Source organism: Camponotus floridanus, unplaced genomic scaffold (assembly GCF_003227725.1).
Source record: "Camponotus floridanus strain SB8 unplaced genomic scaffold, Cflo_v7.5 scaffold175, whole genome shotgun sequence".
Taxonomy (NCBI): Eukaryota; Metazoa; Arthropoda; class Insecta; order Hymenoptera; family Formicidae; genus Camponotus; species Camponotus floridanus.
Genome location: NW_020229298.1, coordinates 60,088 through 85,842, shown reverse-complemented (window position 1 = coordinate 85,842; position 25,755 = coordinate 60,088). Strand labels below are relative to the sequence as shown.

At 39.4% G+C, this 25,755-nt stretch overlaps 1 protein-coding gene across 1 annotated transcript; it reads right to left on the bottom strand.

Annotated features, from left to right (window-relative positions):
- Positions 1 to 593: 593 nt before the first annotated feature.
- LOC105248287 (histone-lysine N-methyltransferase SETMAR-like) lies at positions 594 to 1,331 on the bottom strand. The gene has a single exon (XM_011253018.1). It carries the CDS (start codon positions 1,329 to 1,331, stop codon positions 594 to 596), a length of 738 nt encoding a protein of 245 aa, XP_011251320.1.
- Between the last annotated feature and the right edge of the window lie 24,424 nt (positions 1,332 to 25,755).

Below are 25,755 nucleotides of genomic sequence, written 5' to 3'. Positions count from 1 at the left end.
GGAAAGGCCTTAAACGAGTTCTTCGATATATCAGAGACACTCTCGACTGCTATTCAAACGAGGCTTAGCTCCAGAAACACCAACCAAGTCTACGTAGATGCAAATTGGGCTACAGACAATGATCGCAAGTCAACTACTGGTTTTCTACTTCAGGTCTTCGGCTCTACGGTAGCTTGGTCAACGAAGAAGCAAACTGGAATCACCTTCTCATCTACCGAAACAGAATATGCTGCTTTTGCAGCTTTGATGGAAGCAATATGGCTAAAAGGACTTTTAGAGGACTTTAATGTGAATAGTGCCTATCCCATTGCAGTGTTTCAGGACAATCAATCTGTGATTCATCTATTAAGCCGATGGGAACATCGTAGATTAAAACATGTTGATATTAAATACAATTTCGTTAGAAACATGTACCAAAGCAAAGAAATCAATGTGCATTACGTAAATACCAAAGAGCAAACTGCCGATATACGAGGGCGGGTCAATAAGTCCGTGACTTTTTGAATGAAAGATAGTTTTTTCGCCAAAAAAACGTTTTATTTCTCAACATAGTCTCCTGTGAGCTCAATACATTTCGTCCAACGTTTTTCCAATTATTTGATCCCTTCCAAATAATAAGATTTGTCGAGGCCCTCAAAATAGGCGTTTGTTTGAGCGATGACTTCATCGTTAGAGCCAAATCTCTTTCCGCCTAACCATTTCTTCAGGTTTGGAAATAGAAAATAGTCCGGAGAATATGGTGGATGAGGGAGCAATTCGTAGCCTAATTCATGAAATTTTGCCATGGCGATTACGCACGTGTGCGCCCGTGCATTGTCTTGATGGAAGAGGACTTTCTTCTTGGCCAAATGTGGTCGTTTTTCCTTCAAAACGTCGTTGAACCGGTCCAATAAGTTGGCATAATATTCGCCGTTAATTGTTTTTCCCTTTTGAAGGTAATCGATATGGATTATTCCGCGTGCATTCCAAAAAACTGTCGCCATGACCTTGTTGGCCGATAAAACTGCCTTGGCCTTCTTTGGAGCCGATTCGCCACGAGAAATCCATTGTTTCGATTGTTCCTTGGTCTCCGGTGTGTTATGGTGGATCCATGTTTCGTCCACAGTTATGAAACGGCGCAAAAATTCGTTCGAATTGCGATTGAACAACGCCAAACACTCCTTCGAAATTGTCACACGGTTGCGTTTATTGTCAATTGTGAGCAAACGCGGCATCCATCTTGCAGATAGCTTTCTCATACCCAAGTGATCACTCAAAATCGAAACTACTGAGCCATGTGATATGCCTGTGGCTTCTACAATCTCGCGCACTTTCAATCTCCGATCGGCCATACGTATCGTGGAACACCATATCGTGGATTTTTTCAGTTGTTTCGGATGTAGTGACTCCAATTGGGCATCCAGAACGTTCGGCGTCACTCGTGCTTGTGCGACCACAACAAAATTCAGTAAACCACTTTTTTACCATTGAAATTGATGGTGCAGAGTCCCCATAGTATTTATCAAGCTTATCCTTGGTTTGAGTCAGTGTTGTGAGACGGGCCGGGTTTTTTCGCGCATGCGCGGCTATGTTGACTGTTAGGTTAGTAGTTACAGGTACGTATCTAGTATCTGCAGAAGGTTAGTGCGACGTGAATGCTGAAAGTTTTGGCGGGCTAAACGTGCAATAGAGGAAAAGAGAAATTGGATAGTTGTTGGTGAGTAAATATTAAAATGGATTATAATAATAATAGTAGTAATAGTAGTAGTAGTAGTGTTGGAAAAGGAGTTGTTAAAAAACGTAGAATTAGAAATTTTCAACATTCTTGGCTAGATGAAGATATTTTTAAAGGATGATTAACTCCTCATCCTGTAGAGAATAGAACGCTTTGTACTGCATGCAATAAGGCTATCAGATGTTGCAAAACAGATTTAGTGAAACACTCACAGACGGCCAAACATATTAAAAATGTCAACTCATCGAATTTTAAAGCTACCGTTAGTGTTAATAGTGATTTATCGCATAAAGATAAAGTTAAACGCGCCGAAATTAAATTATCTGCTTTTTTTGCGGAACACAATGTAGCTTTTTATGTAGCTGATCATTTAACTCCCTTATTAAAAAATATTTGTATAGATCCCAAAGTTGTGCAAGATCTTTCACTTGGTCGAAATAAGTGTGCAAATATTGTTCAAAATATTATTGCAAAACGTGAAGTCGAGACAATTATTCAATGTTTACAAACATGTAAATTCTCTATTTTAATCGATGAGAGTACGGATATATCGGACACTAAAGTAATGTGTTTACTTGTAAAATATGTTTCGCCTTTAAATAAAAAACTTACAACTCAATTATTAGAATTGTTATCTTTGGACGCTACTGATTGTTCCGCGAGTAAAATTTTAGAAATATTTAAAAACTTTTTAGAAGAAAAAGAAATTCCCATTAAAAATATTGTTGGAATGGCGTGCGATAATGCATCCGTTATGATCGGATGCAATAATTCTTTTATGTCTCGTCTTAAAATAGAAGTACCGGAATTAATAACGCTAAATTGCATTTGCCATTCATCTGCGATTATAGCCAGTAAAGCTTGTGAAAAGTTACCGAATTCTTGCGAAAATTTAATTAGAGGAGTTACCACTTATATTTCGGGTAGTGCAAAGAGATGTGCAATTTTGAACGAGTTTCAAGACTTTTTTGAAATTGAAAAAAATAAAATATTAAAATTATCGGAAACGAGGTGGCTTTGTTTGCACAAATGCATTGTCAGACTTCTCAATAATTGGGAAGTTTTGAAAAGTTATTTTATTTTAGCAACAGTAGAGGATAAATTAAAATCTGCCGAAATTATTTTAGAGTATTTAAACGATGATTCCGTTAAAGCATATTTATTATTTTTAAAATATTCATTACATTTTTTCAATAATTTCAATGCATTATTTCAATCGCGTGATATATTAATACACAAATTATACGATAGTAATCGGGAATTGATTTTAAAAATAGCTCAAAATTTTGTAAAAATTGATATTTTAAAAGATATTAACAATTTAGATATCGATAATAAAAATATTATACAAGAAAATATATATGTAGGACCAGAATGTGAGAGTGTTTTGGATACATTGTCTTTAGAATGTTCACAACAGATTAGATCGAAATGTTTGGATTTTTACATTACTGCAGTTCGAGAAATGCTTAAACGTTTGCCTTTTAGAGATACACTTTTCCAACAATTAAATTTTTGGATCCCAAAATTGCTTTGTATGATGAAGGTAGATTAAAAATTAAAGATTTAACTTTAATCGCGAAACAAGTATTGAAAGATATTGACATTACTGATTTAGCTTTCGAATGGAGAATTTTGCCATCGAGTTTTAATGAAGAACGGAAAAAAGAATTAGCTTGTTTAGAAATAGATGATATGTGGCAAAATATTTTAAAATCTACAAATTTCGATGGGGAAAAGATGTTTCCAAATTTAGAATCATTAGTTAACGTAGTTCTTTCTTTTCCCCACTCAAATGCCGAGGCCGAACGAATATTTTCTATTGTAACAGATGTAAAAAATAAAAAAAGAAATCGATTAGATAATGAGTTAGTCTCTTCAATTTGTGTAGTTCGGTCCAATTTTCAAGCAAAAAATATTAATTGTATAAATTTTGAAGTTGATTCAAATCATCTAGAACTGCATAATGCACAAAATTTATATGGACAAAAGGGCAAATCTGATGGTGCTTAATATTTTTGCTTTTTGATTTATAATTTTGCTTTTTTATTTATATTTTTTTGCATAACTTTTAATTACATTTTCATCTCTAGCCAATATTTACTAATGCATGCTACACAAATGTGATATAAATGTGATAATATATATGTGCATTAATTTTATTTATTTTTTAGATTTTATTTGTCTTTCGGAAAATGTGCAATATTTTTATTTTTAAAATTAAGGACTTTGTGCAATATTTTTATTTTTAAAATTAAGGAGTTTTACTATTTAATAAATTTAAGCTGTTTTTTAATTATAAATAATTAAATAATATAATGAAACGTTGGTATTTATTAATTTTATTAAATTTTTAATTTTAAAATGATTACAAATATATTTTTTTTTTATTATCTGTTATCTACGTGTGTAATATTTATTTATTTAATTTTAATATTAATATAAAGATTTTAATATTTATAAAATTAAATTTAATTTTGTATTAAATGTACTTTTGTTTTATGAATACTGGTAAGATTTTTGGCAGTTTTCCTTACCCTTGCAACAAATGTTGGTATTCCATTTTTCTGCCAAATAAAATTTTTTATTTTGTTCAATATTTTGTTGTATATTTGATTTAAAGTTATTTTAACATCCTTTCATCATGTTTATAACACATCCTTTCATCTTTTATAACACATACATACACGCACGCACGCGCGCGGGCGCGCGACACACCACACGCACACACACACACACACACACTTTTTGTAATTTCAGAAAAAATAAATTGACATTTATATAGTATAAAATATATACAGCATATATACACATAATTATATATATATATATATATATATATATATATATATATATATATATAATTATGTGTATATATGCTGTATATATTTTATTAATTTATTTATTATTAATTTATTATATTTTATTAATTAAATGGCTCACCGTGTATATATATATATATATATATATATATATATATATATATATATATACACGGTGGCCCGCAAATGGCCCACCGTGTATATATATATATACACGGTGGGCCATTTTAATCGATGCACCTGAATATCTCCGTTGGTAAGCCGAATACAAAAAAATTGTTCAGACAAAAGTTGTTCAGGACAAAGGGGGTCATCTATTGGTGCAATTCGTTTTGACCTTGAAGTTTATTTTCAAGGTCATTTGAAGGTCAAAGTGTTTTTCTTTAATGGGAACCCCTATTTTTGACACCGGATTCGGAAAGAGCAGGAAATTTTACGTCCGAAATGATATTTATAAAATTTTTTTCGTGACCTTGAGAAGGACATTTGAAGGTGAAGAGTTAAAGAAAAACTTCCTTTGGGGTGCTTGATTTAAGTGAGTCCCCTTGCCTCTCACTCTTTGGGATGCTTTATTAAGTGAGAGAAGCGAATCTCCCTGCCTTACACTATCAGTTAAAATGATAACCATAATTTCTTGTTACGGTCATCATTTAACCTGGAGCAAGTGTTAAAAGTTGTCTAATTTATCCACTTATTAATGCCTTAAAAAATAGTGTACATGGTGTTAGCAAAATTTGTTGTTCGAAAAACAAAACTTAAATATGAAAGATTCTTTCAAAGTCAAATTAAGATTAGTTTCCTGGTTTATTTGATAGGGCATATTCTTACAATAAATAGTAGTCGCTTATTTCTCGTAAATTCAAATGTATGCTTACGCTAAAATAGTGCTTAACTTTATTCATAAGAACAGAAATAATGTTTTTCCACTTTCTTGCTTAAGAATCTTGATATGACGTTTCAAACTATCTACCTTTTTTTGACTAGAATGTAATTTTTCTAATGTCTACATTTATCTAATAAAATAGACTATGAAAGTTCTGCTCGTTACACCTTTCCAGCTTTAAATTTCCATTTACTTCGTTTTTGTCATATTTTTCTGTATATCCTGATTTGTGTATTTACCATTATCTCAGTTTTGCGCAATTTTTCTGTGCTGTATGGTTTTCATTTATTTTTTCCATCTTCCTTTTCCTAATTTCCAAAAAAAATCTAAAAATTAAAAATAGCTGACTATTTTCCAAATGAGATAGTTGACATGATTATGGTTTTGGGAGAATGCAACAACAATTATCGTTTTGCAGCAAGGCGTTACGCTGAACGTTTTCCAGATAGGAGACATCCTACTGACATGGCAATACACAGATTAACTGCCAGAGCTCGTCAAAGGCATCTTGTTCGCCAGCGTAGGCATGGCAGATATGATGAAAACGACGCTCGTGTTGTTACTATTCTTGCAATCATACATCTTGATCCTCATATTAGCAGTCGTCAAGTTGAAAGAGAAATTGGTATATCCAGGAGAACATTTTTAAGAATTTTAAGAACCCTACATTTTCATGATTATCATATCACACTTGTTCAAGAATTGAGACAAAATCACATTCAATCACGCATTGAATTCTGTCAATGGGCTTTAGAAATTTTAGAAAATGATCCACATTTTTTTAACTTTGTGTTATTTTCCGATGAGGCAAAATTTTGTAGTGATGGAAACCTGAATAGGCACAATTGCCATTATTGGTCAAATGAAAATCCCCACTGGCACAGAGCTGTAGACCGTCAACATCGCTGGAGCCTTATGGTGTGGTGTGGAATTGTGAATGGATATTTGGTTGGTCCTTACTTTGTTGAACAAAATGTTGATAGGAATAGCTATTTGGAATTAATAAGGGATCGATTACCTGTGTTGTTGGAAGATGTCGATCTGGAAACAAGACGAAGAATGTGGTTTCAACAAGATGGTGCAGTACCACATTTTGCACACATAGTACGTAATTTTTTAAATGAAAATTACAATGGCAGATGGATTGGGAGAGAAGGTCCAGTAAACTGGCCACCTAACTCTCCTGATCTCACATCTCCAGATTTTTATTTATGGGGTTTTTTGAAAAATCAGGTTTTCCAACAACGGCCCACGGATGTTGCAGACATGCAAAATCGCATTCGCCAAGCATGCGCTGCAATTCCTAGGCAAACTTTGCTTAAAACCGTACGTCACTTTCAGAGGCGTTTAACCTTATGCCTACAGACAAACGGAGGTAACGTTGAACATTTGTTCCGTGGTTAAAATGATAACCGTGATAAGGAATTATGCTTATTATTTTACTGGTACTGAGAAGCAAAGGGACTCACTTAAGTCGAGCACCCCAAAGAGTGAGAGGCAAGGGGACTCACTTAAATGAAGCACCCCAAAGAGTGAGAGGCAAGGGGACTCACTAAAATGAAGCAGCCCAAAGAGTGAGAGGCAAGGGGACTCACTTAAATGAAGCACCCCAAAGAGTGAGAGGCAAGGGGACTCACTTAAATGAAGCACCCCAAAGAGTGAGAGGCAAGGGGACTCACTTAAATGAAGCACCCCAAAGAGTGAGAGGTAAGGGGCCTCACTTAAATGAAGCACCCCAAAGAATGAGAGGCAAGGGGACTCACTTAAATGAAGCACCCCAAAGAGTGAGAGGCAAGGGGACTCACTTAAATCAAGCACCCCAAAGGAAACAGTCCTTGCTACGTCCACGTCGTTGTTTTTGAGTAACGCTGAAAGCAAGATTAGCAGAAAACGAATAACACTTTGGACACAAGGTTCTGCGTTGTTTCTTCCATTACAATATCAAAAATACCTAATTTTTTATTAAAAGCAATGCTTTTAAGCTAGAATTTGCTTTGAAAATTGACCGCAAGGTCAAAGTTAATGTTGTATTCAATAAGACCTATCTGTAAAAGATACCTTTAAAACGTAGATTCTATCAAAAAAGTAAAATGAACAGACAGTAAGGAAATTTTTATCATTTGACCTTGATGTGTCCTTCGAAAGGTCAGATCAACAAGAACAACTGAAATACAATCAACTGCAACGTCAAATTTTTCGCTTCTTTTTGAATCGGGTATCATAAACGAAATTGACCACTAAAAACCCCTTTCTGACCTTTAAATGCCCGTGAAAAATTATCTTAAGGTCAATCTTTTCAAGGGCGTTTTCATACTTGGTTTCGGTATTTATTACAGATATGCCTTTGCTATGATTATTCCGCCAGAAAATTAAAAAAAAAGTCGTTACTTAGTTTTTCTTTAACCCTTCACCTTCAAATGTCCTTCTCAAGGTCACGAAAAAAATGTTATAAATATCACTTCGGACGTAAAATTTCCTGCTCTTTCCGAATCCGGTGTCAAAAATAGGGGTTCCCATTAAAGAAAAACACTTTGACCTTCAAATGACCTTGAAAATAAACTTCAAGGTCAAAACGAATTGCACCAATAGATGACCCCCTTTGTCCTGAACAACTTTTGTCTGAACAATTTTTTTGTATTCGGCTTACCAACGGAGATATTCAGGTCCATCAATTAAAATGGCCCACCGTGTATATATATATACCGGGTGTTTCAGACCACCCGTACACCCCATTTTAAAGCAAAGGAAGTGGTTATTTTGAAAAATGTTTCAGACAAAAGTTGTTGAAGATAAAGTAATGCATTACATGGGTAAATTTGATTGACCTTGGGTGGCGTCGTGAAGGTCATGTCAAGGTCGACTTGAATTTTTTAAATGGGAACCCCTATTTTTCATTGCATATTCTTGTAGCTTATCTCGAGAGCTTTCCAAAACACTATAATTAAGTACCTTTTTATTAAGTACTTTTTGAGTTATAAGGCTTGAAATAATTTCTTAATTTTATATAAACCATAAAATATCTAGTAAACCATTCATTTTTCGATTATCTTACCTTCATACTTTTATGTACAAAATAATGAGAGGAATCAATTGGTGTAAAGAAAACACATAGTTGTTTCTAAGAAAAAATATGGAATTGTTAATTGCAAATTACATATTTTTTCTTAGAAACAACTATGTGTTTTCTTTACACCAATTGATTCCTCTCATTATTTTGTACATAAAAGTATGAAGGTAAGATAATCGAAAAATGAATGGTTTACTAGATATTTTATGGTTTATGTAAAATTAAGAAATTATTTCAAGCCTTATAACTCAAAAAGTACTTAATAAAAAGGTACTTAATTATAGTGTTTTGGAAAGCTCTCGAGATAAGCTACAAGAATATGCAATGAAAAATAGAGGTTCCCATTTAAAAAATTCAAGTCGACCTTGACATGACCGTCACGACGCCACCCAAGGTCAATCAAATTTACCCATGTAATGCATTACTTTATCTTCAACAACTTTTGTCTGAAACATTTTTCAAAATAACCACTTCCTTTGCTTTAAAATGGGGTGTACGGGTGGTCTGAAACACCCGGTATATATATATATATATATATATATATATATATACATATCCTAATATATCCATAAAATAATTTAAAAAACAATATTTTCTCTTAAATTATAAAAACTTTTGCAAAATTATAAACGGATGACCAACGTGGTACTATGGTACACCTTTTTATGTATAAAGGTACTTCATTGATACTACGTTCGCCGCGCATGCGTGAAAAAACCGGCCCGTCTCACAACACTGGTTTGAGTGATGGTTTTTTTCCTCAAAAAATAATGCTTTATGAGCACACGAAATTCATTTTTTTCCATTTTCGCAAAAATTGACGCGGTTGTCTGCTTTAAATGGCTGTCAAACACAAATTAAATGACGCAGCTTGCCAAAAATTGCGCAGTTGTCTATTGACAGAAAGTAGTTGATGTGAACAGTGTTGCTTTTCTAGTTACAACGCAGGAAATACAAAAAGTCACAGACTTATTGACCCGCCCTCATACTTACGAAAAGTCTCACAGGAGATCAATTTGTTAAGCTTCGTTCTTATATTGGTGTTTGCAATGTTTAAGTTATATTTACATTTATGTTACGGCTCATACATTTGTAACGGTGCACTCCGATGCACCGTTCCGAATTCCCGGCAACAACATCAGCCGGAAGCTGCCGCCCGGTAGAACACCCGCCGGGCAGAGGCAGGGGCGCGGTACGCCCACATTTTTAATACTTTTTCAAACACCGGGGCCGTTGAAATCGAAGCGATTAAATGGCCGAGAATTGCCGAGCGAAGCCGACGCGGCCCGACCGACCGACCGGCGAAAACCCGCGCTCGGCGCAAACCCTAATCCCTCCGAACGGGCCTGACCGTACCATACCGCAATTAACCCGTTCGGAAGGGATAACACCGCCGCGCGCCGACGCGGGTAATTAGCCGGTATAAAAAGGCCGTATTTCGGCTAATAGACACATTCTCCTGTTCCGCTCTTAAGCCGTACGCTCGAGAGAAATTACCAAGCACCTGAAAACCGGCACTACCGCCCCGATCAAACAGGTCGAGAGTATTCAGCCTGAGCCGAGAGTTCTCGCTATCGCGTGGGGTACTGCCTCCATCCGCTTCTCCACATCCTGGCTGGCAAAATCCACGAAAGGTGGAGCTCAGAGCCGCCCCGATCGAGTTCTCGAGGCCAGCTATTTCGAAACGCGATCCAGAATTCTTAGCGCGATATTCCCGTTCGCGGAAATAGCGTATTATTTCACGGAATCCATCAGCTTTTTCTCCGTACATGGGATTCCCGGAACGACGGGATTCCCCGCGCAAGAAACGCGGCAAAAACACCGTCAAAACAACGCGAGGTCTTCGACCGATTCGGAGCGCATATCCGCGCGCGTCAAAACAACGTTTTTATACACGCGAATTATACCAGCGGATTCATTCGGTTTACGAACCGCAGTTATACCGGCACATTTAACCAACTGCATTTTGCACGCGCATTCAGACGTTTATACACTCGAACACGCTCACATTTATACTCGCAACGCAGACATTTATACACTCGAACACGCTCACATTTATACTCGCAGCGAGATACACACAACTTGTACACTCACCGTCAATCGCCTGTACACACGCAAATTCTATCTGAATAAATCAGTTCTTTTTTTTTACTTACAATTCGCTCACCATTTATTACCCAGAATCCGACGAGTTTATCCGCAATCTAATCTCCGGAAAAACGGAACGTTACATTGGCGCCCGAACAGAGACCGTTTGCGTGAGCATTGAACAGACGTAAAAGCGAGTTTTGCGGTTACGTCATCATGAAGTCGTGGTTGTATGCGCTCCCGAAGGAGCAACTGGCCGTGCTAGCCGCAGGTTACGGCATAGAGAACACGGGCACTCTCGACGAAATTCGCCGACGCATGCGGGAGTACGCGGACGTGCATCCGGATGATTTTGCGACCGATCCTTATGACCATGGGGCACCTTCCTTTGCATACCCCCAGGTCACGGTAACGGCTCCTTCACCTATCGTTCGCGATGCATCTATCAACGGTGCAGCGCCGGCCTTGCCCGACAGTCGGCTGATCAACCAGCTGCGGAAGAGCGGTTGTCATTTCGACGGCCGTGATCCCGCCGCGTTCTTAGAACGCCTGGCCGAACTCCGCGATAACTACCAGATTACGGCGGAGCAAATTCTGCGCGGTTTATCGGAGTTGCTACAGGGGGATGCCCTTTTATGGTATCGCAACCATCGGGGCAGCTGGCTCACGTGGCAGGACTTCGAGGCCGCGTTCCGCCTACAGTTCCTGCCCCATTCGTTACGTAGCTTCCTTACGCCGCGAGATTGAGAATAGGCACCAGGGGGCCCACGAGACATTCGCGCAGGTGATGATGACGCTGATGCGTCGTTTGGGCGGGTTTTCTCCGTTTGAGCAGCTCGAGTATCTGTACAGCCATATGCACCCAGAATATAAATTTTACATCCGCAGCGCGGATTTCGGTAGCATCGCCGAGTTACAGGCGCGAGCCCGCGAGCACGAGGATTTAGTAAAAGAACGGCAGGAGGCCGTGAAGAGGGAAAAGGCCGAAGTAAAGCCCGTGGTGGCCGCCGCGTATAGCAAAACCGAGTGCTGCTGGCGGTGCAAACAACGCGGGCATACCCGCCGCCAGTGCAAGCGTCCAGCAAAGAAGTTCTGTTCCCAGTGCGGACGGGACGGGGTGCTCACCTCGCAGTGCCATCCGCCAGCGAGAAAAGCCAACGGGGCGAGAGGAACACGCCACTCCCAGCCCCGCATAACGTTTAAGCCGCGACCGCATATACTTGTCACGATCGGAGATCTGACGTGCGACGCCTTGATCGACTCCGGGTCCGGAACGTCACTCATTAACGACGAGATCGCCGAGATCCTCGGACGAGGTTTCGAGGTCACCACCGAAGAGGGCCGGATCCAGCTGACCGACGACCAGGAAGCCACCACTGCGGGGGCAATCCTTGGGACCTTGCCGGTCGAGGTGTCGGGGCGAAAGACCACGCACACGTTCGCGATAATGCCGCGTCTCTCCGGTGAAGTCTTCATCGGAGTAGACTTCCAGGCCAAGTTGCGTCTGGGCACGTCGGCCCCTCCTCGGCACGTGCTTCGGGCACGAGGGCGATGTTGCACCACCGGGGGTCTGGCCGGGAAAACCCCCGCCGAAAACAAACGCCTACAGGAATTTTTACGCGACGAACTCGGAAAGTTCAAAGAAGTGAGAGGGCCCACGGACCGGGCGCAGCATTCTATTCGATTGAGAGACGATACTCCCATCAAGCAACGATACTGTCCACGCAATCCGGCGATGCAGGCGGTGATCGATAACGAGGTAGACGAGATGCTGGCCCGAGGGGTTATCGAACCCTCGCATAGCCCGTGGAGTTCGCCCATCGTCGTCGTGAAGAAGAAAGACGGCCGGCAGCATTTTTGTATCGATTTCCGACGGATCAACGAGGTGACCCATAAAGATGTTTACCCGCTGCCGCAAATTATCGCGACACTGGACAAGTTGAGGGGGGCCCGGTACCTGTTCACCCTGGATTTAAAGGACGGTTATTGGCAGGTGCCGCTAACCCCGGGGAGCCGACCCGTTACCGCTTTCACCATACCGGGTAAAGGGCTCTACCAATTCAAGGTTATGCCGTTCGGACTACACTCCGCGCCCGCCACTTTTCAACGACTATTAGACTCGGTTCTCGGGCCCGAATTAGAGCCGCACGTCTTCGTCTACCTGGACGACATCATCGTGATTAGCCGAACATTCGAAAAACATCTCGAGCTGTTCAGGGAGACTTTTCGCTGTTTACGTAACGCGCGCCTCCGCCTGAACCCGGAGAAGTGCCGTTTTTGTGTGGACCGCCTAATATACCTCGGGCACGTCATCGACCGCGAGGGGATTCGCACCGACCCCGAGAAAATTCGCGCCGTGGCCGGTTGGCCGGAACCGCAGACCGTAAAACAGATCCGTCAGTTCGTGGGGATGGCGTCGTGGTACAGACGGTTTATCCCAAATTTCTCCACGATCGCCGCGCCGCTCACCCAATTAACTAAAAAGCACGCACGTTGGAAGTGGGGCCCGGAAGAATCCACCGCATTCAATCAATTAAAACGCGCGCTGATTTCCGCGCCGGTTCTGGCCTGCCCCGATTTCACCCGCCGGTTTTCTCTGCAGACTGACGCTAGCACGACCGGGCTCGAGGCCGTCTTAACACAACATTTTGAAGAAGGCGAGCGCGTGATTGCCTACGCGAGCCGCACCTTAAATTCAGCCCAACGGAATTACAGTGCGACGGAGCTCGAGTGCCTGGCCATCGTCTGGGGCATCCGGCGCATGAAGAGTTACCTCGAGGGTTACTCTTTTACCGTCGTAACCGACCATCAAGCCCTACAATGGTTGCAAAAAATGGAATCGCCGACCGGACGCTGGGTGTTCGAGCTCCAGCAGTACGATACCGCCGCGGAGTATTAAACCGGGTCGCAGACGCACTGTCGCGTCACTCGGCTACCTGCGCCGCCAGACGCCAGGAATGCTCCTGGTACCGCCGCACGCGGGAAGGGGTCCAGAATGACCCCGCCGCGTACTCCGATTACCGCATCCAAGATGAACAACTACACCGTCTCATCTACCACAGCCTGGACTTCAAGGACAGCCACCCTGACGAACAGTGGAAACGCTGCATACCCAAGGAGGACCGGAAGAAAATATTACAACAATACCACAACGTCCCTACCGCCGGGCACCTGGGCATCGCGAAAACCATCGCCCGCATTGCCAAGAGATATTACTGGCCAGGGATGTTGCACGAAATTGCCGGTTACGTACGAGCCTGCCAAAACTGTCAGGCCCACAAGGTCGCTCAGCAACGACCGGCCGGGGCACTGCACTCCACGTACGTCGGCCGACCCTGGGAACAAGTGACGCTGGATCTCGTCGGTTCGTTGCCACGTTCACACCAGGGACATACGTGGCTTTTCATCCTCCAAGACCGATTCACGAAATGGGTAGAGCTCGTGCCGTTGCGCCGAGCTACCGCCGCCGCCGTCACCAAGGCACTAACCGAGCGCATTCTCCTACGACACGGCCGACCCGAATCTGTGCTATCGGACAACGGGACACAGCTGAGATCCACCCAGTTGGAGGAGCGCCTACGAGCATGGAATATCCGGCATATCACCGTACCGGCTTACTCGCCTCATTGCAATCCGGTCGAGAGAACGAACCGCACCGTCAAGACGATGATCACCCAGTACATCGACAAAGATCATCGAGCCTGGGACGAACACATACCGACCTTGCAATTCGCGTACAACACGGTACTCCACGACGCAACCGGATACATACCGGCTTTTCTAAATTACGGGCGCGAAGTACAAGCCCCGGAAGACACCGATCCGCAGATCGCAGTACCGGACGCACCTGGAACAAGCTCCCCGAGGCGTACGAAGTGGTGAAGCTTCATTTGGCGCAAGCTTTCCAGCGACAGAAACGCCATTACGACCTCCGGCGTCGGCCTTGGAAACCGAACGTCGGGGAATGAGTGTGGAAGCGCGACCACCCTCTTTCTAAGAAAAGCGAAGCGTACAACGCCAAATTGGCGCCCAAGTTCAGCGGGCCGTACGAGATCCAAAAAATCATCTCACCCGTTATAGTGGATCTCAAGAGCAAGAGGGGAAAATGGATAAGGCATGTACATATCCAGGATTTGAAAACGGCTCATCAAAACAACAACAATGACAACCTTATCCTCCCCAACGAGGACATCGATCACGAGCATGACACCTCGTTTATCGAGAGCGCTCACAATTGAGCCAGACTTCTCAGAAGATGGAGCAAAGCCAAGGAATCCTGGAAGAGATCACCGCCCTGCTTCAGGAATACGAAGCAGGACGCACCATCGCGACGCGGACCGAGGAACCCGCGCCGCCCCGCAATGCCGCAGCCACCTCGAGTCGGCACCACCATCCAGCGGTCCGATCGAGTCAACCGGCAAAAGCAGGAGGCTCTCCTGACGCCGCCACCACCACCACCGCAGCGAAGGGCCCAGCGGCCATACGAGAGGCCACCCCGGCCAGTCAACCGAGGGGACGCGCCAGCCGAGCCGCCGACCATCCTGCGACCAATGGGTCCGTTGCCGCCACCACCGATCCTCGTTGAGGTCGAGCCAGGGATCACCGTGGAGGTCCCTCACTTCGCGGTATACGTATCGCACCGTTACAAGGCACGAACGCCTGCCGGACGGTGGATCATACGTTTCACCCGCGATGGCAGGGTACGTTATTGCCGCCGCATCCCACCTCGCGCGGCGTAATGGGAAAAATGAAAACGAATGTTTTATAAACGAATGTTTTATAAAGAGCCGACGACCAGGCATCCACCCGCCCAACCGACCGTCCGACCGAAGCGGATGCCCGATTCGGGCATATTTAACATGGGAGGTGATGTAACGGTGCACTCCGATGCACCGTTCCGAATTCCCGGCAACAACATCAGCCGGAAGCTGCCGCCCGGTAGAACACCCGCCGGGCAGAGGCAGGGGCGCGGTGCGCCCACATTTTTAATACTTTTTCAAACACCGGGGCCGTTGAAATCGAAGCGATTAAACGGCCGAGAATTGCCGAGCGAAGCCGACGCGGCCCGACCGACCGACCGACCGGCGAAAACCCGCGCTCGGCGCAAACCCTAATCCCTCCGAACGGGCCTGACCGTACCGTACAGCAATTAACCCGTTCCGAAGGGATAACACCGCCGCGCGCCGACGCGGGTAATTAGCCGGTATAAAAAGGCCATATTTCGGCTAATAGACACATTCTCCTGTTCCGCTCTTAAGCCATACGCTTGAGAGAAATTACCAAGCACCTGAAAACCGGCACTACCGCCCCGATCAAACAGGTCGAGAGTACTCAGCCTGAGCCGAGAGTTCTCGCTATCGCGTGGGGTACTGCCTCCATCCGCTCCTCCACATCCCGGCTGGCAAAACCCACGGAAGGTGGAGCTCAGAGCCGCCTCGATCGAGAGTTCTCGAGACCAGCTATTTCGAAACGCGATCCAGAATTCTTAGCGCGATATTCCCGTTCGCGGAAATAGCGTATTATTTCACGGAATCCACCAGCTTTTTCTCCGTACACGGGATTCCCGGAACGACGGGATTCCCCGCGCAAGAAACGCGGCAAAAATACCGTCAAAATAACGCGAGATCTTCGACCGATTCGGAGCGCATATCCGCGCGCGTCAAAACAACGTTTTTATACACGCGAATTATACCAGCGGATTCATTCGGTTTACGAACCGCAGTTATACCGGCGCATTTAACCAACTGCATTTTGCACGCGCATTCAGACGTTTATACACTCAAACACGCTCACATTTATACTCGCAACGCAGACATTTATACACTCGAACACGCTCACATTTATACTCGCAGCGAGATACACACAACTTGTACACTCACCGTCAATCGCCTGTACACACGCAAATTCTATCTGAATAAATCAGTTCTTTTTTTTTACTTACAATTCGCTCACCATTTATTACCCAGAATCCGACGAGTTTATCCGCAATCTAATCTCCGGAAAAATGGAACGTTACACATTGAGGCGGAGTGTTAAATTGAGCAATATATACCTCTCTCTCTCTCTACACTATGTATTCTATGTTCTAAATTCTAGTTTCGTTTCTTATATATTCTTTTTGCTTCATGACTCTTCTCGTACAGTTATTGGATATTAAAATTACAAATTCAATGAATCTGTGATAAAACTTATTTCGTCCACTCCTTATCCTCGCTACTCTAACATCATCATCATATATACAGGGGTTGGACAAAATAATATGAACACCATGCAATATAGTACAGTTTGTTGCATGTTGGCAACACTGCTTCCGTGTAAATAATTCGACGCGTATGTAATGCACAGTTTACGTGGCAGGTCTTGTAGGTTATATTTCAGTGTATTATACGCTTTGTTCTGCGACGGTTATAACAAGTGATCGGTGAAATGCGTGATCTCTCAGACTTCGAAAGAGGGCAAATCGTTGGTGCTCGGTTAGCGGGAGCGTCTGTGACGAAAACAGCTGAACTGTTTAACGTCTCACGAGCGACAGTATCCACGGTAATGACAGCATACACAAAACATAGTAAAACATCATCGGCGAAGAGGAATAGTGGACGAAACCCAAAGTTATCTGACAGAGACCGACGAACATTAAAAAGGATTGTGGCCAGACAACATAAAACTACCGCGGCAAAAGTGACAGCAGAACTCAACGCTCACCTGAGTAATACTGTTTCGACAACAACAGTACGGCGGGAGCGTTATTAATAAATAAATATTGTGTATATGTCAGGTGTTCATATTATTTTGTCCAACCCCTGTATATATATATATATATATTGTTCAGGATTCGCCCTGAACTTCGAACGAAAATATCACCCCCCGTAATACTGGCGCCATCCGTGCACGCCAAAGCGAACTCACGAATATAATTCCGTACGGTGTTTTTTCAAAATCAGTCAGGATCCGCGTGAACGCGCAATAATACATGATACTGACCAATTAGGCAATCGTAAAATCACGCGATTCGACGAGTCTGAACCGGATAGGCTCAAATCGGATCATTCGATTCGCCATCAAATCCTTATTATCCGGGAGAAAGGCTCTCTCCCGAGCAGTCTTTGTCTAGTTCTTATCAGAATCATTACGAGTGATTGCGAGAATTATAGAAAGTTATAGCGAAGTTATATTAAAATCATTGTCGGACGTTATATTAAAATCATTATCGAACGATATCGCGACGGATCCTTGGACAATTCATTTAAAGATAATCGATTCCGGTCAACACGTAAACGTTATGAGCGCGAGTGCCGGGACTCATCGGAGCGCCTCCACTCTAAGTTAGAGGTGGAACCTGTTTCTCATTGAGCCTCCGCTCATTCGTCGAACAGTGGAAAGTGCGTCTCGCTCACTCTCACAGACAATCCGATATAGCGCTGTCTCTCTCTATCTCGCGCGTGAAGCCGTGAATAGTGCGGTCTCGCTCGTAATCACGCGGACGGCTGAAAGAGCGCTGTCTCGCTCGCTCTCACGCGAACAGCTGATAACGCGTTGCATCATTTATATCAAGTGAACACTTGTATAGTGCGATCTCGCCGAACCGAGTACGAATTTCGACGTGCGCGAATCCTCAAAGTAGCGTCACACACGCATTGAAAGCTAACAAATCTTGTACATATCGTGTACTTTTACGCAATAAACTTATCGCCACTTGTGTGGATGTCATTGTGTTACACTCAAAGGAGCTATTTTACGTTATTTCATCCCGTCACTCATCCAGTGCGAAATCACGTGATTTGCGAATTCGCGATACTCTCTCGGGTGTGTCCCGGCAAAACAAAATCGCAATTCAAAGTTGCGATCCCAAACATATATATATATATATATATATATATATATATATATTTATGTAGGGAGGCAGTTTTCGGGACGATTTCTGTCACGAATCGGTAGTTTTGAGGTCTTTTGACACTTTTCAGGTCGGTCCTGAAAGCTATATATGTTGATCGGCAGTTTTGGGGACTGTCCTTGAAACTACCGTTAAGTCAATTTTTTATATAAAGTCCTTAAAACCACCGCAACATATATAATTTTTATACTATAAATGTAATAATTGTTATTATTTACAAGGTAAGCTTTATATAAGTTATATATATTTATGAACAGTTTAATTACAATACTAACTACTTAGAAAATCATATATAAAGTAAATATACAGTCTCTTAATACATAACATTGATCAAGTCCTTATAACTACCGTTACAATATATATAATATATAAATAAATGGTTAAGGTAAAATTACAATTTTGGTTTACATTTTTTCGAAGGAAAATGATTAAGAATGCTCCAAATTGGGATTAATATAGGACATGTAATTATTCCTATGTTAGAAATTAAATGATCTGAAAACTGCCATTCTGCTACTATATATAATTCTGAAAACTGTCATTCCGCTATTATATATAGACCCGAAAATTCCCATTTGTGCAAGTTCAATACTATCGATCTTCTACACGTGATTTAATTAAATGCCACTGATTATGAGCTTATATTACATGTTTTGCTTTATATATGATTATTAATATGTCGCACTATCAGTTTAATATTAGTGACAACTTTAGCTTTAAATATCAGTTTTTAGCAATCTGTGGAACGAAATCGGTTATTTAAATGAAAAAGAAGGATTTACTGAAGGATTTACTGAAGGAAACTGAATTTAAATTCAGAACTTGAGAATAACAAATCACTATTTGTCTAAAATGGTCAGATCTCTGTCAAAGTGATCATTTAAGAAATATTAATAATTTTGGTTTTTTCTTGTCGAAAACTAAACGATCTGAAAAGTGCCATTCCGTTACTATATAGACCTGAAAACTACCATTCCGTTACTATATATAGACCTGAAAACTGCCATTCCGTTACTATATATAGACCTGGAAACTGCTTGTATGAAAAACTTTAATAATATTGAGATGGTGTAATATACATATAAAAGTAATAAATATTTTTAAACAACATAATAATTTAGTATCGAGCACTAAGAGCCCATAAACGCGGTTGGCAATGCGTAAATTTTTACGAACATTAATTGTTGGCGAAAAATTTTATAAGACATATGCACATATGCCAGGTTATAGATTCTCTTGGTTTGAGACTTTTATAACAACCCCTTTTACCCCCCTGGAGAGATGTAGACAGGAAAAATATCGGGGTAAAAATTTACGCATTGCCAACCGCGTTTATGGGCTCTTAGTGCTCGATACTAAATTATTATGTTGTTTAAAATACATAGAGCCGAATTATATACCAATTTATTTAAATATTTTTAAAATTTAATTATGTATCTCCTTGGTGCATCAGTTTTTTACAGCGAATTCTATATTATACTGGAATGTTCATTTTTAAATAGAAAAATATAAACTAAGAGAGAGAAAAAAAACTATTTCTATCTTTCTCTAACACAGCGTAAGCGTATTATATATAGCATGTTATATATAACTAATTAAAAATAAGATAGAATAAAAAAGAAAACTTGCTACTATCTCTTCTATTTTCGTGTCCGGTTTTTCATAATGCACTGATGCCAACATAATATAAGGTTTATTGATTTTTTGTTATACATTAATTTTATTATTTTATGCACTTTTATAGAATTTTTACTTGTTTTAGTATTTACATTTTTATTTATTTATTTTTTTTTGACAATAGAAAATACAAAGAAATATTTAAAACTTGATTTAAAATCCCATGAAGAACATGAATCTTACAGATTTGAAAATATTTTAGAGATTTTAAAATTTTATACAATAAATTTAATAAAAATATTAATAAAGTAACATATTACATCTTATTACATGTCACAATAAAAAAATAATCATTTAATGATAATTATATTTTTCATAAAAGTTATTATTATTGATAGAATTTTATTTTTTTCAGGAAATATAAAAGAAATATCATTTTACTTTTTTTCAGGATATATTATAGAGATGTTGTCAAAAATGTTTTATATTAATACTTTATGTCAAACCAAGTTTATTTATCACATACATTACATATTTTTTCTGAATCAATCAATTATATGTAATACTTTGCACAATCTTATTGCATATCATATTATCATAGTCTTATATATATCACAAAAAAAATCTTTTTTAAATTTTACAGTTTGTTTCGCAAAACAGTTAATTCGTAGATCTGACAGAAAAAAATTATATTGTATTTAATATAATAAAAAATAAAATTTTAAAAAAGTAAATCTTATCCGGTATACATATTTTTTCTGGATCTATTAACTACAATATATTTTGCAATCTTATACAAATCTATTACAAGAAAAAAAATCTCTTCTATTATAAACTTCTTTGCAATTTCACAAATACTGCAAAGAATTATTTTCTTAAAAAATAATTATTGCTCAAGATATTAATATAAAAAGAATAGAAATTTATAACTTGACATAAAATTTGTAAATAAATGTATTTAAATTCTATTATCTTTTTCTAATTGATAATTGTTTTTTAACTCAAAATTATAAGAACAATGATTTCCGTTATTTTCTAAAACTGGATTTGGATATAAAATTCAGTTTCCATAAATTCTTTTTATTCAAACAACCAATTTCGTTACACAGATTGCCAACCACTGATATTCAAAGTTAAAGTGGATCATGTTAAATTAAAAATGCGTCATGCTGATAATACACTATAGAGCAAAACATTTAAAAAGGACTCCATAAGACACTTAAATCATGTGTAGAAGATCGAAAGTATAAAAGTTCTTGCTCATGTGGCAGTTTTCGGGTTTATATATAGTAGCGAAATGGCAGTTTTCGGATCCATATGTTGTAGCGAAATGGCAGCTTTCGGGTCCATATGTTGCAGCGAAATGGCAATTTTCGGATCGTTAATTTTCGACAAGAAAAGACTAAAATTATTAATGCTTCTTAAATGATGAGATTTGATCATTTAGGACGAACAATGATTTCCGTTATTCTCTAAAACTGGATTTGGATATAAAATTCAGTTTCCATAAATTCTTTTTGTTCAAACAACCGATTTCGTTACACAGATTGCCAACCACTGATATTCAAAATTAAAGTGGATCATGTTAAATTAAAAATGCGTCATGCTGATAATACACTATAGAGCAAAACATTTAAAAAGGACTCCATAAGACACTTAAATCATGTGTAGAAGATCGAAAGTATAAAAGTTCTTGCTCAAGTGGCAGTTTTCGGGTTTATATATAGTAGCGAAATGGCAGTTTTCAGGTCCATATGTTGCAGCGAAATGGCAATTTTCGGATCGTTAATTTTCGACAAGAAAAGATTAAAATTATTAATGCTTCTTAAATGATGAGATTTGATCATTTAGGACGAACAATGATTTCCGTTATTCTCTAAAACTGGATTTGGATATAAAATTCAGTTTCCATAAATTCTTTTTGTTCAAACAACCGATTTCGTTACCCAGATTGCCAACCACTGATATTCAAAGTTAAAGTGGATCATGTTAAATTAAAAATGCGTCATGCTGATATACAGTATAGAGCAAAACATTTAAAGAAGACTCCATAAGACACGTAAATCATGTGTAGAAGATCGAAAGTATAAAAGTTCTTGCTCAAGTGGCAGTTTTCGGGTTTATACAGGGTGATTCAAAATAACCCCTGTGTCCGCGAAATGACACATTGTTGAGTCAATTCTAAGACGATTTTTCCTTTTGCAAAATTTCGTCCGAAGCTTAGTTTTCGAATTATTAAAGAAAGTAGTTAACGCATGACGGGTCGGATACAAGAGGCAGGCAAGGGTGACGCGAGGCCCGTCAGACGCGGGCGCTTACGCGGGGCGCCTGCTGCGATCAGCTGGTCGCTATACACATACAGACACACATGCAAACACATACATTCTTTCTCTGTCTGCTGTCTGTCTGTCTGTCTCTCTCTCTCTCTCTTTCATTCGCTTACTCACCTGTATTTTTTTTTTTTTTACGAGAGAGGGGAAAATGCATTTTATGCATACCTACCGGTCAATTCAGTGAGTTATGTGGGACTCGAGTACCAAGTCGAATTACCAACTCGGTATTCCCTACTCACTAAAAACCCCTCCCTTTTCACGAATTTTCTTTGATACACTGTCCCTCTATAGAGGATATATCCTTCTCGAGATCCGTTTTCGCATAATGTCAAAAAATAGTTATTATTACCTTATTCAATGACTTCTGATGTATTGCTGTAATTGCTTGAAGAAGAAATGAATTTTCCGATAGATCGTACGTTCTCAGATTTAACGTAGATATCACGTTGCACAAGAAATCCACACTAAATTATTAACTGAAAGTTTTTCTTCTTTCATGAACTGCATTCTTTTATAAACTTTAACATAATCACATTTATTTACTCACTCGACGAGACGAGAAATTTAATAATGACTCTATCACTAATCATTATTAATCACTGTCGAATAATAACTGTTGACGATTAAAAATCACTCGATAAAAGAAACACGCACTTCTTCAATCGAACACATGATCGCGTTCGATAGCGCCAGTAGTACCTTAACCTACCGCAACCTACTATGACAAAAAACTGCTTGCAGTCGCCGAGTAATTATCGTCGCATTGTCGCGTCGTCGCGTCGTGTAGTAACGTGTCCGTGCGTGTTTCTTTTATCGAGTAATTTTTAATCGCCAATAGTTATTATTCGACAGTGATTAATAGTGATTAGTGATAGAGTCATTAGTAAATTTCTCGTCTCGTCGAGTGAGTAAATAAATGTGATTATGTTAAAGTTTATAAAAGAATGCAGTTCATGAAAGAAGAAATACTTTCAGTTAATAATTTAGTGTGGATTTCTTGTGCAACGTGATATCTACGTTAAATCTGAGAACGTACGATCTATCGGAAAATTCATTTCTTCTTCAAGCAATTACAGCAATACATCAGAAGTCATTGAATAAGGTAATAATAACTATTTTTTGACATTATGCGAAAACGGATCTCGAGAAGGATAGAGGGACAGTGTGTCAAAGAAAATTCGTGAAAAGAGAGGAGTTTTTAGTGAGTAGGGAATACCGAGTTGGTAATTCGACTTGGTACTCGAGTCCCACATAACTCACTGGATTGACCGGTGGGTATGCATAAAATGCATTTTCCCCTCTCTCGTAAAAAAAAAAAAAAAAAAAAAAATACAGGTGAGTGAGCGAATGAAAGAGAGAGAGAGAGACAGACAGACAGACAGACAGACAGCAGACAGAGAGAGAATGTATGTGTTGGCATGTATGTTTATGTGTATAGCGACCAGCTGATCGCAGCAGGCGTCCCGCGTAAGCGCCCGCGTCTGACGGGCCTCGCGTCACCCTTGCCTGCCTCTTGTATCCGACTCGTCATGCGTTAACTACTTTCTTTAATAATTCGAAAACTAAGCTTCGGACAAAATTTTGCAAAAGGAAAAATCGTCTTAGAATTGACTCAATAATGTGTCATTTCACGGACACAGGGGTTATTTTGAATCACCCTGTATGTAGTAGCGGAATGGCAGTTTTCGGGTCCATATTTTGTAGCGAAATGGCAGCTTTCAGGTCCATATGTTCTAGCGAAATGGCAATTTTCGGATCGTTAATTTTCGATAGGAAAAGACTAAAATTATTAATGCTTCTTAAATGATGATATTTGATCATTTAGGACGAATAATGATTTCCGTTATTTTCTAAAACTGGATTTGGATATAAAATTCAGTTTCAATAAATTCTTTTTCTCCAAACAACCGATTTCGTTACACAGATTGCCAAAAACTGATGTTCAAAGTTAAAGTCGTGGATCATGTCTAACTCATAGTGCGACATGTCGATAATTAAATTTAATGCAAAATATTTAAAAAGAACTCCATGAGATATTTAAATTATGTGTAGAAGATCGAAAGTATAAAAGTTCTTGCTCAAATGGCAGTTTTCGGGTCCATATGTAATGGCGAAATGGCAGTTTTCGGGTCCATATGTAGTATCGAAATAGCAGTTTTCAAATCTATACATATTTAGTAGCGAATTGGCAGTTTTCAGATCTATACACATTTAGTAGCAAATTGGCAGTATTCATGTCTACATATAATGGGATGCAGTTTTCAGGTCTGTATGTAGCAGCAAAATGGCAGTTTTTAGGTCTATTTATAGCAGTGGAATGGTAATTTTCAGATTATTTTGTTCAATATTGGAAAATGTTTAAAGTAAGATAAACCAAAACTGTAATTTTCCTTTAATCATTTATTTTTCTGTATTCAAACGGCAGTTGTTAAATTCATCGAAATTTTGAGTAAAATGTTATATTAGGTATTATATTATAAGACCTGAAAACTACCCTAACGTACAATTTATTTTTAACAAAATGGTACATTTCAGGACTTGCACTTTTATACGAAATTTTTACTTAATATTGCATTTTAGTAATTTATTACATTATCAATTAATGTAATTTGTTATATTCAATTGCAAAAAACTCAAATAAAATAAATTATTTGCTTTTTTTATTGAAAAAATGGACGGTCTGAAAACTGCCTTTTCTCTAAAGAATAATTCGGTAAAATGGCAGATTTAAGGACTTATGAAAAAATCATATATAATTTATTAATTTTTTTATTTTACTATACAAAATTGATCAAAATCTACTAATTGGTATCAAATATATAGAATATAATCGTTAAATAAAAAGATACTTGCTGTTTTAATTAAAAATATAACTGACCTGATACCTGCCAATCCATACATATTTCAAAATATTTCGAAAAATATTGATTTATATCAACAAAAAAGTCTTCCAAACATAATTTACTTCATTATTATACACAAAAATCACGTTTTTAAAACACGTCCTGAAACCTGCCTTTCTACATAAATATATATATATATATATATATAGTTTCATTATCTGTCATGTCATTTTATTTTATCTATGGGAATTTATTATAATTATATTTAATAACAATTATATACATACATATATACATATATGTGTATGTATATGTATATATATATATATATATATATATATATATATATATATTGCGACGTTTTTATTGAATTCAAATTTTTAATTTCGCAACACTCCTCAGGATGTTGGGGAGGAGAGCGCGAGGAGGAAGCGAAAACGCCGTAAAAAACACAGCGAATATAATATACTCGCGCCTGGCGGAACAGGGATGGAGGG

What these genes read in the sequence shown, in the direction of transcription:
- LOC105248287 (XM_011253018.1), bottom strand. Translation starts at nt 1,331, where the DNA reads ATGGCCGATCGGAGATTGAAAGTGCGCGAGATTGTAGAAGCCACAGGC.